Consider the following 11,764-nt stretch of genomic DNA (forward strand, 5'->3'; position numbering starts at 1 on the left):
TAATTTAATTAAGACTGATATTGTTAGTTCTTCAGTTAATTATATTGGAGACGTTTATGTTGGGCATAAACAATGCATTATTCAGAAATGCTTTAAACTTTACTTATGAAAATACATGAAGAAAGTGGAAAGTGGAAAAGATTTTGCTGTATTTAGTATAAAACTCGCATTTGTAATGAAGTTCAAATTATTACAGTAGATTTATCCTATAAAACTAGGACTGGAAAGATTTAGGAGGTATACTGTAACCATGCTTGTAATTTCTTTGCAGTTTAGGATAGGACACACTTTTTTTCTTATTTTCTTTACTGCACACTGTTTTATTAATATGAATTTAGTCACTCACCAAAGTGCAGTTTTATATATTTGACGTTAAGTTAGTCATTAAAGATGTTAAAAAAACTTTTAAATTTTGATATATTTTATGATGACTCTGTCATTACACCTCTTATGAGGACACAAGCAAAGCTTTCAGGGCTTTGAACCGGAAGTACTTTATGTTCACTCCACCTCTTCCTGTGCCGCTCAGGAGCAAAATAAGTCTGCATGCAGCTAGCCAACATGCAACAAACAGAAATTATTCAGTTGTGTCAGTAGTCTGAAAAAACAAATCCACCTTAGAAATAGTTCGTCCAGCCTGAACATATTTGGTCTAATGTTTTTTAAACTAAACGCGGACGAGAAGAAATAGAACTAAATACGTTGGCGTGCTACTATTAGCTGAACATGCTAGCTAACTAGCAACCGTTAGCTGTGATGGCAGCACCGACTCCGCAGATATCGGCTCCCGTGTTAAGGTCTGTGTCTCTCTTTAAATCATGCTGTGATAAGTTGATAATCTAACGTTGCTGATCTATGGGTGGTGGGCCACAAAAACACAAGAAACAGTGGTAAAGCCATTGTAATGTAAAGTCAATATCGGTAATGGTACTGTCGTAACGTTGGTTAGCCACTGCTACCGTTTGTTAGCCACTGCTACCATATTATAGCTTTGCGTTTTCACCGAGGATATTGTGACTTATCAGAGTTGGAAAAGCGCATGTGGAATCAATAATGTTTACAATGACAAAATGTCTGTTGTTAAAAAAGGTCTATTCAGTTTACTGTCGCTTCACGTCGGTCAGGTCCGCCCCCTCTCTGTAATGGCTCAGCACCTCCATGCAGCACAGGTTTTAGCCATGCTTCTCCACCCCTCTCATCTGACTATTGTTTCAAATGTCATCTGTTCCACTTTAGCCAAAAGCAGCGCAGGGCTGTCCAGAGGAAAGAGAGAAGAAAACGGAAACGCCAAGCTCTCGCCCAAGCCAGAGAATGTGGTACGAAGATAGCTGTCATGTTGGTGCTGTCAGATGTGATGGGTTGTCATGTCTACAGTTGTAGCTGCGCCGTTAACCAGACAAACCACAACATTTACTCTGTTATAGGTTTAAAAAATGGAAGCAATACACCTGGAGAAGAAGAAATAAATGATGAAGACGATGAGGATAATGATATTGCTGAGGTGGAAAGGTAGGTCAATACTAACATCAATCACTCATTGGTCCTGCAGCTGCACAGTCAGTGATAGAAACCCTGGCTGTGCAGTTTTTATTCATTCATTTTATTTCTTCTTCATTGTGTTTGATTTGTGTCCGTCTTGTTTTCTCAGACTGCGGCTGCATGAAGAGTGGCTGGAAAAAGAGAGGCTTGCCCAGGAGGAATTCAGGCTGAAGACTGAGAGGGAGGAAGCTGCACGGAAAAGGAAAGAGGAGGAGGAGGTAGCCTAATGTTTGCATTGATCAAAGGGAGTGTGCACAATTCAAGAAACTTGGCTATTTTTGAAAACAGATTTACACTTTAATTAATTATTAATGAGCCACACCGTTGCATCTTTCGTCTTTGGTTAACATGTTTCTCTAACACAAAGAATATAGGCATGTTGCCCTAAACACACACTAGAAGACAAAATGTGTTTTTTGTACAATTTTATGACAATAAGAAAATACACAAAAGCACCAGTCATATCCATTATGGCATCAGGTACAAGGGCACAGATTTATCAGAAACCAGTCCCATCCATTGGTCTCCAAGGTGTCTATGTAGATGTGTGTGGTCCAAAGACAGGACAGTTATCCCCATCACTAAAACACCAAACAGAGCTCAAGCTCAAATCATAACTCAGTTAACTTCAGTTAAATGTAATGACACTTTTGCCTAGCCTGAAGGAAAAATCTAACTGCTATGTCACCGCTTAACAAGGCTAAAGTAAAATAAAGCCCTGATCATAGCAATCAAATTGTATGAAAAATTGCAGCCTTGCATAGGGGAGTACTGCCAGCAGGTAAAACTGGTTGCTGTGATGATTAAATTTGCTGATTGACGAGCGTGACTGAGGCTGTTTGACCGAGCATTCTGAATACAGTGTTAATATTCACCGGCTTTATGTCCTTTTGTGTTCACAGCGGATGATAAAGGAGGAATGGGAGGCCCAGCAGAGGAGAGAACAAGAAGAAAAAGAGCAGAAGCAGCAGGAGAAGCGAGGCAGAGAGGTGAAACGGGCCCCAGGATGCTAGAAACAGAAGGAAATATATCCTCTTCTACTTAATCATGACTATTTGTGTTATTCATCCAAATGGGAAGGTTCATGTAATCGTGTAACTAAACATATCACACCAGTGTTTCTTTTGTAAAATGTATTTTTGCTTTGCACATGGTTCTTTTTCCTTGACTAAGTGGCACAAGCAACAATCCAACTCCTTAACTAAGGATGCACAAAAAGAGAAAAACCCTCATCTCTCACTACAAGGACGTATCTTTTACTTTGTGTGAAAACAGTCTGTTGAATTTGCTTTCCAAAAGTCCAGAGGTTTTCAAATGCCAGTCCTATTGAAAGTGGTCTTAACACACAGTAACAGATATGCTGCAGTATGTTGACCTCTACACATTTTCACCAGCCATGTCTTTACACCATTTGTAGGAGGCTGTTCAGAAAATGTTGGATGAAGCTGAAAATCAGGTATAAACACACATAGATGTCACATTACACAGATAGCTCAATGCTGATCACAATCAATATAACGCATAGATAAAAAAACTGTCAATATATGTGTATATGTGTGTGCGTGTGTGTGTGTGTACATATACACACACATTTTTTTCTTTCAAGTACAGTTAAAACACATGAAGACCAGTGGAGAGTGTTTAGGCGTCATGGCTTTAAAAGTAACTTTTCTAGAGCCTGACCAATAAGTCAGCCGGGCTGATTGGCTCATTAAAGATATGTTGCACTGTTGCACGTCAGCTGCTTGTCAGAAATGCTTGAAATACTGTATGTTTGCAGTCAAAGAGGTACATGAAACATACAGTTTGCACAACATCTCATTTTAGTTTAAAGTCAAACTGCAGTGTATACATACGTCTTTGTTCATGTTTTCACTTCCAGCTAGATAATGGAGCCCTGTGGATGAATCCTGAGGCTCCTGTGACGGAGAACTCTGACAACTTTGGCACAGAGCGCGACGTAGCCAACTGTCCGTTCTTCCTTAAGACCGGCGCATGTCGATTTGGAGACCGGTGCGGTTTCTCTCTTGATTTGACTTGTTGCGTTACATTTTGGAACAAACGGTTTGGATGTCCAGACACATTAAGGAATGTCTTTGTATTGTCCTGTCTTCTCTCTTGTGAGTCCAGGTGTTCTCGGAAACACGTTTATCCCACATCCAGCCCAACTCTGATGATCCGTGGTATGTTTACAACATTTGGCATGGAGGAGTCACGGCGCGACGATTACGACATTGACGCTTGGTTGGAACACAGCGAGGAGGACCTGCAAGAGTCTTTCCTCGAATTCTACCATGATGTCCTGCCAGAGTTAAAGAGCGTAGGCAAAGTGGTGCAATTCAAGGTAAGATGAGGACAGTCTGTATTTAAGTACTCAGGTTATGGTCAAATTTCTGAGCTAATCTAATTCTTTTATGTCATCATCATGTATATGAAAAATCTGGTTTTACATTATCAGTACAGGAGATTGGAAAACCAGATTCTCCCAGTTAGATTTCTCATCATGTACATACACGTAACTGGACTTCTAACTGGCATTACATATGCACATGTGGATGACAGAGACTTTCTTTTCATCCCACTGTACTGCAAGCACTTTACATGAACTGATCCATCTTTTTATTCAAAATAATTTTATTCAAAGTCTGACTAAAACTGAAACTGACGCAGAACAGGCACGAAGAGTCTGAAGGACTTTTTTGGAATCAGGTTTGCATTTGTAGAGTAACGACTTTATTACAGCACATGTTCATTCTTTGAATGTGTGTAAATGTACTCAATGTAAAGATGTCTTGAAGTACAGAGTCAACTCACTTTGTATGTCTTAAAGATGTTTTATCATTTCAGTGAAGTAAGTATTCAAAAATTACAAGGATAACATTCACCAAATTGTTGCCACTAAAAGTACGTATTTTGTTTAATCAGTTCCTTTCTTTTTTTTATTTTAGGTTAGCTGCAATTATGAACCACACCTGAGAGGAAATGTTTACGTTCAGTTTGACATGTAAGTCATCACACAAGTCGCTCGACGACTTTTTCTCAAGTAAGTAAACTGTGTTTGAATTTTTCCATAAAACTCTTCTCTGCTGTCTGTCCAGAGAGGAACAGTGTAAAGAGGCTTTAGTCAAGTTCAATGGGAGGTGGTACGCAGGGCGGCAGCTTCACTGTGAGTTATGTCCTGTCACACGATGGAAGAACGCGATATGTGGTGAGTTATTTGCTCAGAGTGATGTGAGCAATTTCCCGTGGTGACTTAACTGAAGACGTGCAAAATCCAGTTCAGCGTATTTACCATCCCGCTTGTATTTGCTTTAATCTCTCAGGCTTGTTTGACAGACAGAAGTGCCCAAAAGGGAAGCACTGTAACTTCCTGCATGTATTTCGAAACCCTGGCAATGAATTCTGGGAGGCAGACAGGGACCTGCACATGTCACCAGACCGCAGCGGCAGGGGGAGTCGCAGAGACGGGTGGCACTCAGAGCGATACGGAGACCGATCGTGGTGGCAGCGTCAAAGGAGTAGAAGCCCACCCAGATCTGAGAGATCCCACAGCAGACGAGAGGGTGACAGGCGGAGGAGCAGGAGCAGAGAGAGGAGGGCCTCTTACCAGCACAGAGAGGACAAATGGTCTTCCAGGTCCAGACACAGTGACAAGAGGAACGATCGGTATCCGAGCAGAAGTAGAGACAGGTCGAGGAGCAGAAGTAGAGACAGAGAGCAAGACAGGCTGAGAAACAGAAGTAGAGATAAAGAAAGGGGGCACAAGTATAGGCACAGAAGTGAAGAGAGAGACAGTAGAGACAGAGACACAGACACTCGAGGAAAAGCAAGGGAAAGGTCAAGAAGCTCAAGCAGGGAGGGGGAAAGCAGAGAAAGGAGCCCCATGAAACCGGATAAAAATGAGAAAACTAATGACACCAACAAACGCCACCGCCACAAACAGTCCAAAAAGAGCAAGAAGAAGAGCAAGAAAAAGAAGCGTAAGAAGAAGAGCCATTTGTCCGAAGGGATGACCTCATCTGGAGAGTCAGACGAGGAGAAAGAGTCAAAGGAGGAGACAGCGGAGGATCTCACTGAAATGATTCCCACTCAGGAGAAAAACGAGACAGCGCTAATTCAGAAAAACGACTTGGATGAGAGTGAGCGCGTCGACAGCGAGAAGACGTTTAATCCTGAGGTGAAAAGTGAACTCGACACGGGAGTAGAAAGCGAGCCGGATGGGAAAGGTGTCACGAGTTCCTCTTAGTGGCTCCTACATTTGACAATCTGTGAATTTGGTCCGGCTTTTCTCCTTGTAACTATGTGAATGTATGAGGAGGAATGAATTAAATATTTTCAGCAATGAGCGTCACCACTATGTACATATGTGGATATAAAAAGGTTAATGTCACTTGAACACTTGATTAACTGGAGCTGCGGCAGTACACGGTTACTGTTGCTGAGTAAAAACAACATAAAACACAAGTTTTTTTAATACATTTATTGTTAATAACTTTCAAATATAAGAAAAAAAATGTTGGCAAATGTGTTGGCAGTGTTTAATACAAAAGGTGATTTTTTTCTTGCACAAATCAAAACTTGTTTAATAATTATTTACTCAACAAAAACACTTTGTGGTTTTCAGAATGCAGATAAAAAAATGTGACTGCCTCAGTTTGGGATGAGTATCTATTCATTACTTGTTGGCTTGTTTTCCTGCGTCCTACCAACAAGTGAACAAGCTGAGAGTGATGAATATTAATGATGTACCCTGATATGTGCAGTTCATCTTCTTCTGTTCCTACTCCATAAAGAATCTCAGGACAGGCCTGTCTTTAAATGGATTGGAATAATTATATAATACTGGTTTATTGTGGCCAAATAGTCCTCACATTCATGTTTTCTTCAAACATCTTGCAGTCATAAATCCCTTTTCTGCCATGTTAGCCTTCTGTAGACACCATCGAGAAGGTAAAACACAGTGTTCTTTGGTCATGTTAGTCATTAAGAGTAAGCCAAACTATCATAATACATAAAATAGTGTTTGGGTTCTTTTTTTGGGTGACTATCGTATCCTGACCTAAGATTTATCTCCAGAGGCCATTACAAGCTTCAGTGTTAAACAAATGTTTCTGTCAGAAAAATAAAGACATCAGAATGACAAATTTTCACAGATAAGACACCAATTACACAAAACAGCTCAATCTTGAAAAGGAAATACAAAATGATTAATTTCTGGAGGAGACTCACCAAACACAAACCGACTTGACGTGTACACCGATGCTGATTATGGGTAATTCTTTAATACCACTGAATTGGTGGGTTGGCTCAACCCGTGTATAAGTGATCGTAACAGTGCCGGTGATTCCTACAATAGCTCTAGCCCCACTTGCTGCCTGTCATGGGTTAGCATTACATTAGAGAGCTGAGCATCAGCTTGTTTAAAAAATAAAATACAAGATCTTAAACAGAAAAACTGGTCATTTAGCAACACTCACTGCTGTTCTGAAGTCTTCTGAAGACTCCTTTAACCATCTGGATGAAAAACATTCCATCCACTGCATTAAATTACGATTTTTAACCCGTTTCACAAGTTGTACCTTTTTCCTAATACAAAGATAATGAAGACATCAAGACATGAACCAAACTTAAAATATAGTAGTTGCTGTTATATATTGATGTTTTTTCCAGTATTTGATATTTAGAAACAAAATAATTCATTAATACTTTGCTGTTTTGCAAAAAGAGCAAGGACGTGTCATTTCCACTGACCTGGATCAGGAAGAGTCAATTTGAAAAACAGGTTTTTTCTATTATGCAGCGGACAGAATATTTTCATCCAGATGGTTAGAAGAATCTTTGTGGATTAAGGAAATACTGTCAGAAAAGCTGTAAATTTTGTTAAACAACATTCTGGATTTTTCAAACATCGCAGAGTATTAATTTGTTGTTTAATCGGATGCTTAGCTCTGTCAGTGTGATGGTAATACACGAGAAGCACCAACTGCGGCTACAACAGCACCTTAGAAAGTCCTTAAAATCAAACAGCACATATGACTCTGCAATCAGTGATGATGGAGTTGTCGTGTGGTCGCTACATTGTACTCTGTGAGTTTTCAGAAGTTAGGGAGTGAAATATGCTGATAAGTACTGCAGAACACAGTGAGGGAGCTTGCTCATAGGAGACACATTAAAACCACAGTTGGCACCACATTAAAAGGACATTACAGGATAGTACAGTACAGAATAATACAGTACATAGATTGTGATTATATACATACAACACTGACACTGAACAGGAGAAGACAGGATAGAGACAGGGAGGTTGCCAGATCTGCGTCTGGGAGACAGAACTGCGAGGCAGCTGTGTGATGATTTATGTCAAACCAATTTCTTCTAGAACACTCCGCGGTGCCTCAGCCTCCTGCAGATGAACCAAAGACAAATATCCTTATTTGTACTGTCATAGCGCAGAGTACCCCTCCAAATTATAACTAATAGTACACGAGTCATAATTGCAAATTATTAAATGTGTGACGGGAACAGGAGGCCTTTCCAGTGAGTTAAACCTTTCACAGGCCTGCACAGTCGGCCACGCTGTTATTACAATAGTGCTGCATGCTTTACTATTAATAAATCTTCGAGCACTGATTCTGTTGACTCCAAATGACTGCAGCCAGACAGCAATTCAGACACGCAGGGCCGCACTTGCTTCAGTGCACTGGCACAAGGGAGACAGAGGTCTTAATCAAGCACTGCAGGCTTAAAATAAACAGGTGACGGCAGGTGTAAAGAGCCGCAAGGAGAAAAAAGCAATATATCAACATCTTTGGTCTACCCTTCTGTTTGGTCCAAAATTAGCGTTGCTGGGTGAATTTAAATCAACATTTTGACCAGGTTAGAACTGCAACTATCAACAATCAGAAAAAAGTCTAATAATGGAAGTCTTTGAAATAAGTTTTCAAGCAAATGTTCCATAAATGTGCTGCTTTTCTTTTTACTTATGTGACAGTAAATATCTTTGGGGTTTGGACTTTTAGAGCAAAATAAGTAACCTGAAGACATCACCTTGAGCTGTGGAAACGTTTGATGCCATTTTTCACAGCTGTCTGATCAGTCACATCAAACCTCTTCAATCATGCAGTGAAAATATGAATTAGTCACTGTCCTAGTCAAGTACGGTTCAGCTGACACTACTGTCGATCCAGTAGGTTCAACTATCTGTTGATAGAGAACTGTGCGTACCTCCTGCAGCAGGTCAGCCTGCTCTATGGCCTTTAGCACGTTCTTCTTGGATGTTTCCTGGGCCTCTCCACCCAGCAGGAACTCATCCAGGATAAAGTAGGCCTTCTCAAAGTTGAAGATAATATCCAGCTCGCACACCTGTGAGGCCAAAACACCACAAACAGCAGCAGATCAGAGGAGATGCTGTTCTTACTGAAAACCGTGCATTTTATAGTGTTTTCCCCCCGCCCTCACACAATCAATCAGCATGTTACACTGGTAATGTTCATGAGACTCACACTTCCAAAATATTTGTCCAGCAGCTCCACATATCTGTGGATGATCTCCAGGGTGATCAGCTCATTATCCTGATCCTCAACTGCACAGCAGAAATACAGGCTCGCGTATCTAAAACATAAAGCAAGGAAATGAAAGGCAGCACATAGATTAACAAGGCTGTGTAACAAATAGTAGTGGCTTCACTCTCTCGGCAGAAATGCAACATTTCAGTGTTAGTAACAAGGGTGGTCATTTGTAAGCTGTGATCACTTCACACTCCGCTCTGTATGTGGATACTGAAAGAACACACAAGGACTCAGCTGTAGTCACACACCAGCTTGTCTTTAAAGGAAAAATGTTACTGTATGCAAATATTTGGTGCTCTTCTGTATCAAACCATATTGATTTTCCAAGTAAGATACCTGTAAAGGGCAAAAATAAATGCAAAAAGCTTTAAAATTCAACATATTTTACTTACTGAATAACAAGTGTACCTGTAATGCTCTGCTTTCATGGCTACATCACCAATAAAACCATTTGTTTTTAATCAATCCTGCCAATTAAACCCTTCCAAAACATAAAAGAAAAATAAACAGTAAAATGCAATTAATTTAAATCAACATCTCTGAACAAAAGCGGAGCACTGTCACCTACATCGATACTATTTGTTGCAGAAATGTCAAATTAGATTGCACATACACCAGATAAACAGGTAACTCAATGTGTATCGTCATGACGCATACAGTACTGCAGCACTGTCACTGTCTCCTGGCTGTTTTGTTGTTTGTCTTTGTTTATTAGTTTTTTGCTTTATTGAGCACATGAAAATGTGTCTTTTGTATTTTTGACTCAGCACTCATTAGCAGTGACAAATCAGGCACTCCTCGTTATATATTTGTATCATTGTCCTCCATTGTTTGGCAGTTGCTGTTAGAGAGGGGGTGTTTCTGGCTTTCATAACACACCAGAAGGTGAGATCTAAATGCCAGAAATCTCGGTGCCTGACAAAATAATCACTGAATCACTGGTTTTCATAAACAACCCCAACAAGCTTCCACAGATACACGAGTGATGTAACAAAGCAAACATTAACACATCCTATCACTAAGATCATCCTCTGAAATGCTTCACATAGGAAATTTTACCACAAAAATCAGAGGGCAGCCCATTTAGACCTTAGCTAAATGCTTAAAGGTTTAAGAAAATAATCTTAGGGTCTAATCAAGGACCACTTGCTTTTTCCAGGGATTTCAGTCACGTGTCACAGTCTGCGTAGTCTCGTACACGACTACCTGTAAGAAGTTCCATTCTTATGCCACGTCATCACAACTAAACCATCTCCATGACAACTGAGCAAACTCCATCTCCTGATGAAGACAGTGAGATGCAAATGAAAGCCACCAAAAAAAGCTGGTGAAGTAAGGACTATTATGTCCATCAACTTTTTCCATGGTCACAAATGAACTTTCACATTCAACCTGTTAAATGTAGCTGCAGTGTCACATGGTAGGCGACTGGTCAGCAGCTTTTGCAGGATTTATTTGGTCTGAATAGATTTATTTAAATGAACTAAATTAAGCCTGCTGCTGTCAAAAAACAAGTGCCATAACAAGTCACAGATGAGTGGAGTAACAACACTGAAAACAACCAGGGACTTGTGCTGAAAGCTTCATTTGGTTGACAAGAAAAAGGTCACAGAAGGCTTGAAAACATGAGATGAATCTCAGCTGCATGTACGTCAAGGTGTTCACTCTATGTATGTGTATATGCATAAGTATAAGAGTTTATATGTTTGCAGTAAAACATATTGTAGATGCCACCAAGGCAAAGTGAAGGAGGGTGTCACAGCCAGCGTTTTAACGTCTCTTCTTCATTCACCTCTTGTACACAATCTTGAGGTCCCTCCACTCCAAGAAGCTGCACATCTTGGGCTTCCTGGCCAGTATGGTCTGGACCAGGTCTCTGGAGATCTTCTTCCTCTCCTTGTCAGACAAAGGCACGTACCATTTCTGTAACCGCAGCTTTCCCTGCCGGCTAAACAACAGCATGAACTGCATCTGCAAGGGGGAGTTCAGTTTAAAGTTATCCACCGACATTAATAAACGATGTTATGAGAGAAGAACTAATTAAATGCAGGTTAAGAAAACATGGTAGATGTAAAGGGACGGAGGGGGTCGGCGTTTAGGTCATCAGCAATCGTGTGACATGTCTGATGAATATTATTTTTCCATGACAAGAAAGTTAATTCAGTACATCTAACAGAATAATAAGTCAGGAACGCCCGAACAGGAAATACTGCATTATTTTCGAGGATAGCATGACCTAGCCATATGGCGACATGTAATTTAACTGTGGTATATTTTACGTCCAGGAGGTTTTTGCAAGTTTCGTTAGCTTACGTTAGCTAACCTTGCTAAATTGCCACATATTAACATCAACAACACGCTGTGTCGTTTGCGCCCCCTCCTGCGACGCTTAGCTAGCTACAGCAGATACGAGAAGTAAACACGACTCTTTACCTTCGACCGGGCCTTCGATTTAGTCACTTGGACGACTGGTAACTTCAGTAAATCCAAGCGAAATTCATAACCAAAGAGGGTGAACAGATATGTCTGTGTTTCTACAGGTTAGCTTCTTAGCCAGCTTGATGCTAAACTGCCAAGAGGACGACGGTTGCTGGTGAGGCAGCGATTAAGAAATCGTCGCCGTGATTGGCCGAAAAAGCCACAGCTATGGGACTTGA

General features: G+C 40.5%; 2 protein-coding genes across 2 annotated transcripts; one reads left to right on the forward strand and one right to left on the reverse strand.

Moving 5' to 3' along the window:
* The first annotated feature begins 519 nt into the window (after positions 1–519).
* Positions 520–6,969, forward strand: zrsr2 (zinc finger (CCCH type), RNA-binding motif and serine/arginine rich 2). The gene is made up of 11 exons (XM_041965220.1): positions 520–797; positions 1,237–1,316; positions 1,425–1,509; positions 1,649–1,757; positions 2,442–2,528; positions 2,957–2,995; positions 3,422–3,552; positions 3,670–3,883; positions 4,488–4,543; positions 4,638–4,747; positions 4,863–6,969. The coding sequence occupies exons 1-11, from the start codon at positions 757–759 to the stop codon at positions 5,783–5,785; spliced, it is 1,875 nt and encodes a 624-aa protein (XP_041821154.1). The 5' UTR covers positions 520–756; the 3' UTR covers positions 5,786–6,969.
* On the reverse strand, positions 6,012–11,697 carry ap1s2 (adaptor related protein complex 1 subunit sigma 2). The gene is made up of 5 exons (XM_041965343.1): positions 11,541–11,697; positions 10,900–11,078; positions 9,042–9,150; positions 8,764–8,901; positions 6,012–7,942 (listed from the first exon to the last, which is right to left on the reverse strand). The coding sequence occupies exons 2-5, from the start codon at positions 11,076–11,078 to the stop codon at positions 7,895–7,897; spliced, it is 474 nt and encodes a 157-aa protein (XP_041821277.1). The 5' UTR covers positions 11,541–11,697; the 3' UTR covers positions 6,012–7,894.
* Positions 11,698–11,764: the final 67 nt, after the last annotated feature.

Source organism: Chelmon rostratus, chromosome 1 (assembly GCF_017976325.1).
Source record: "Chelmon rostratus isolate fCheRos1 chromosome 1, fCheRos1.pri, whole genome shotgun sequence".
NCBI lineage: Eukaryota > Metazoa > Chordata > Actinopteri > Chaetodontiformes > Chaetodontidae > Chelmon > Chelmon rostratus.

Coding starts and splice junctions, on each gene's coding strand:
- zrsr2 (XM_041965220.1), top strand. CDS start 757: ATGGCAGCACCGACTCCGCAGATATCGGCTCCCGTGTTAAG. Junction 1,758..2,441: donor AAAGGAAAGAGGAGGAGGAG/GTAGCCTAATGT, acceptor TTGTGTTCACAG/CGGATGATAAAGGAGGAATG. Junction 3,553..3,669: donor GCATGTCGATTTGGAGACCG/GTGCGGTTTCTC, acceptor TTGTGAGTCCAG/GTGTTCTCGGAAACACGTTT.
- ap1s2 (XM_041965343.1), bottom strand. CDS start 11,078: ATGCAGTTCATGCTGTTGTTTAGCCGGCAGGGAAAGCTGCGGTTACAG. Junction 8,902..9,041: donor TGGACAAATATTTTGGAAGT/GTGAGTCTCATG, acceptor TTGGCCTCACAG/GTGTGCGAGCTGGATATTAT. Junction 7,943..8,763: donor AGGCTGACCTGCTGCAGGAG/GTACGCACAGTT, acceptor GTTCATCTGCAG/GAGGCTGAGGCACCGCGGAG.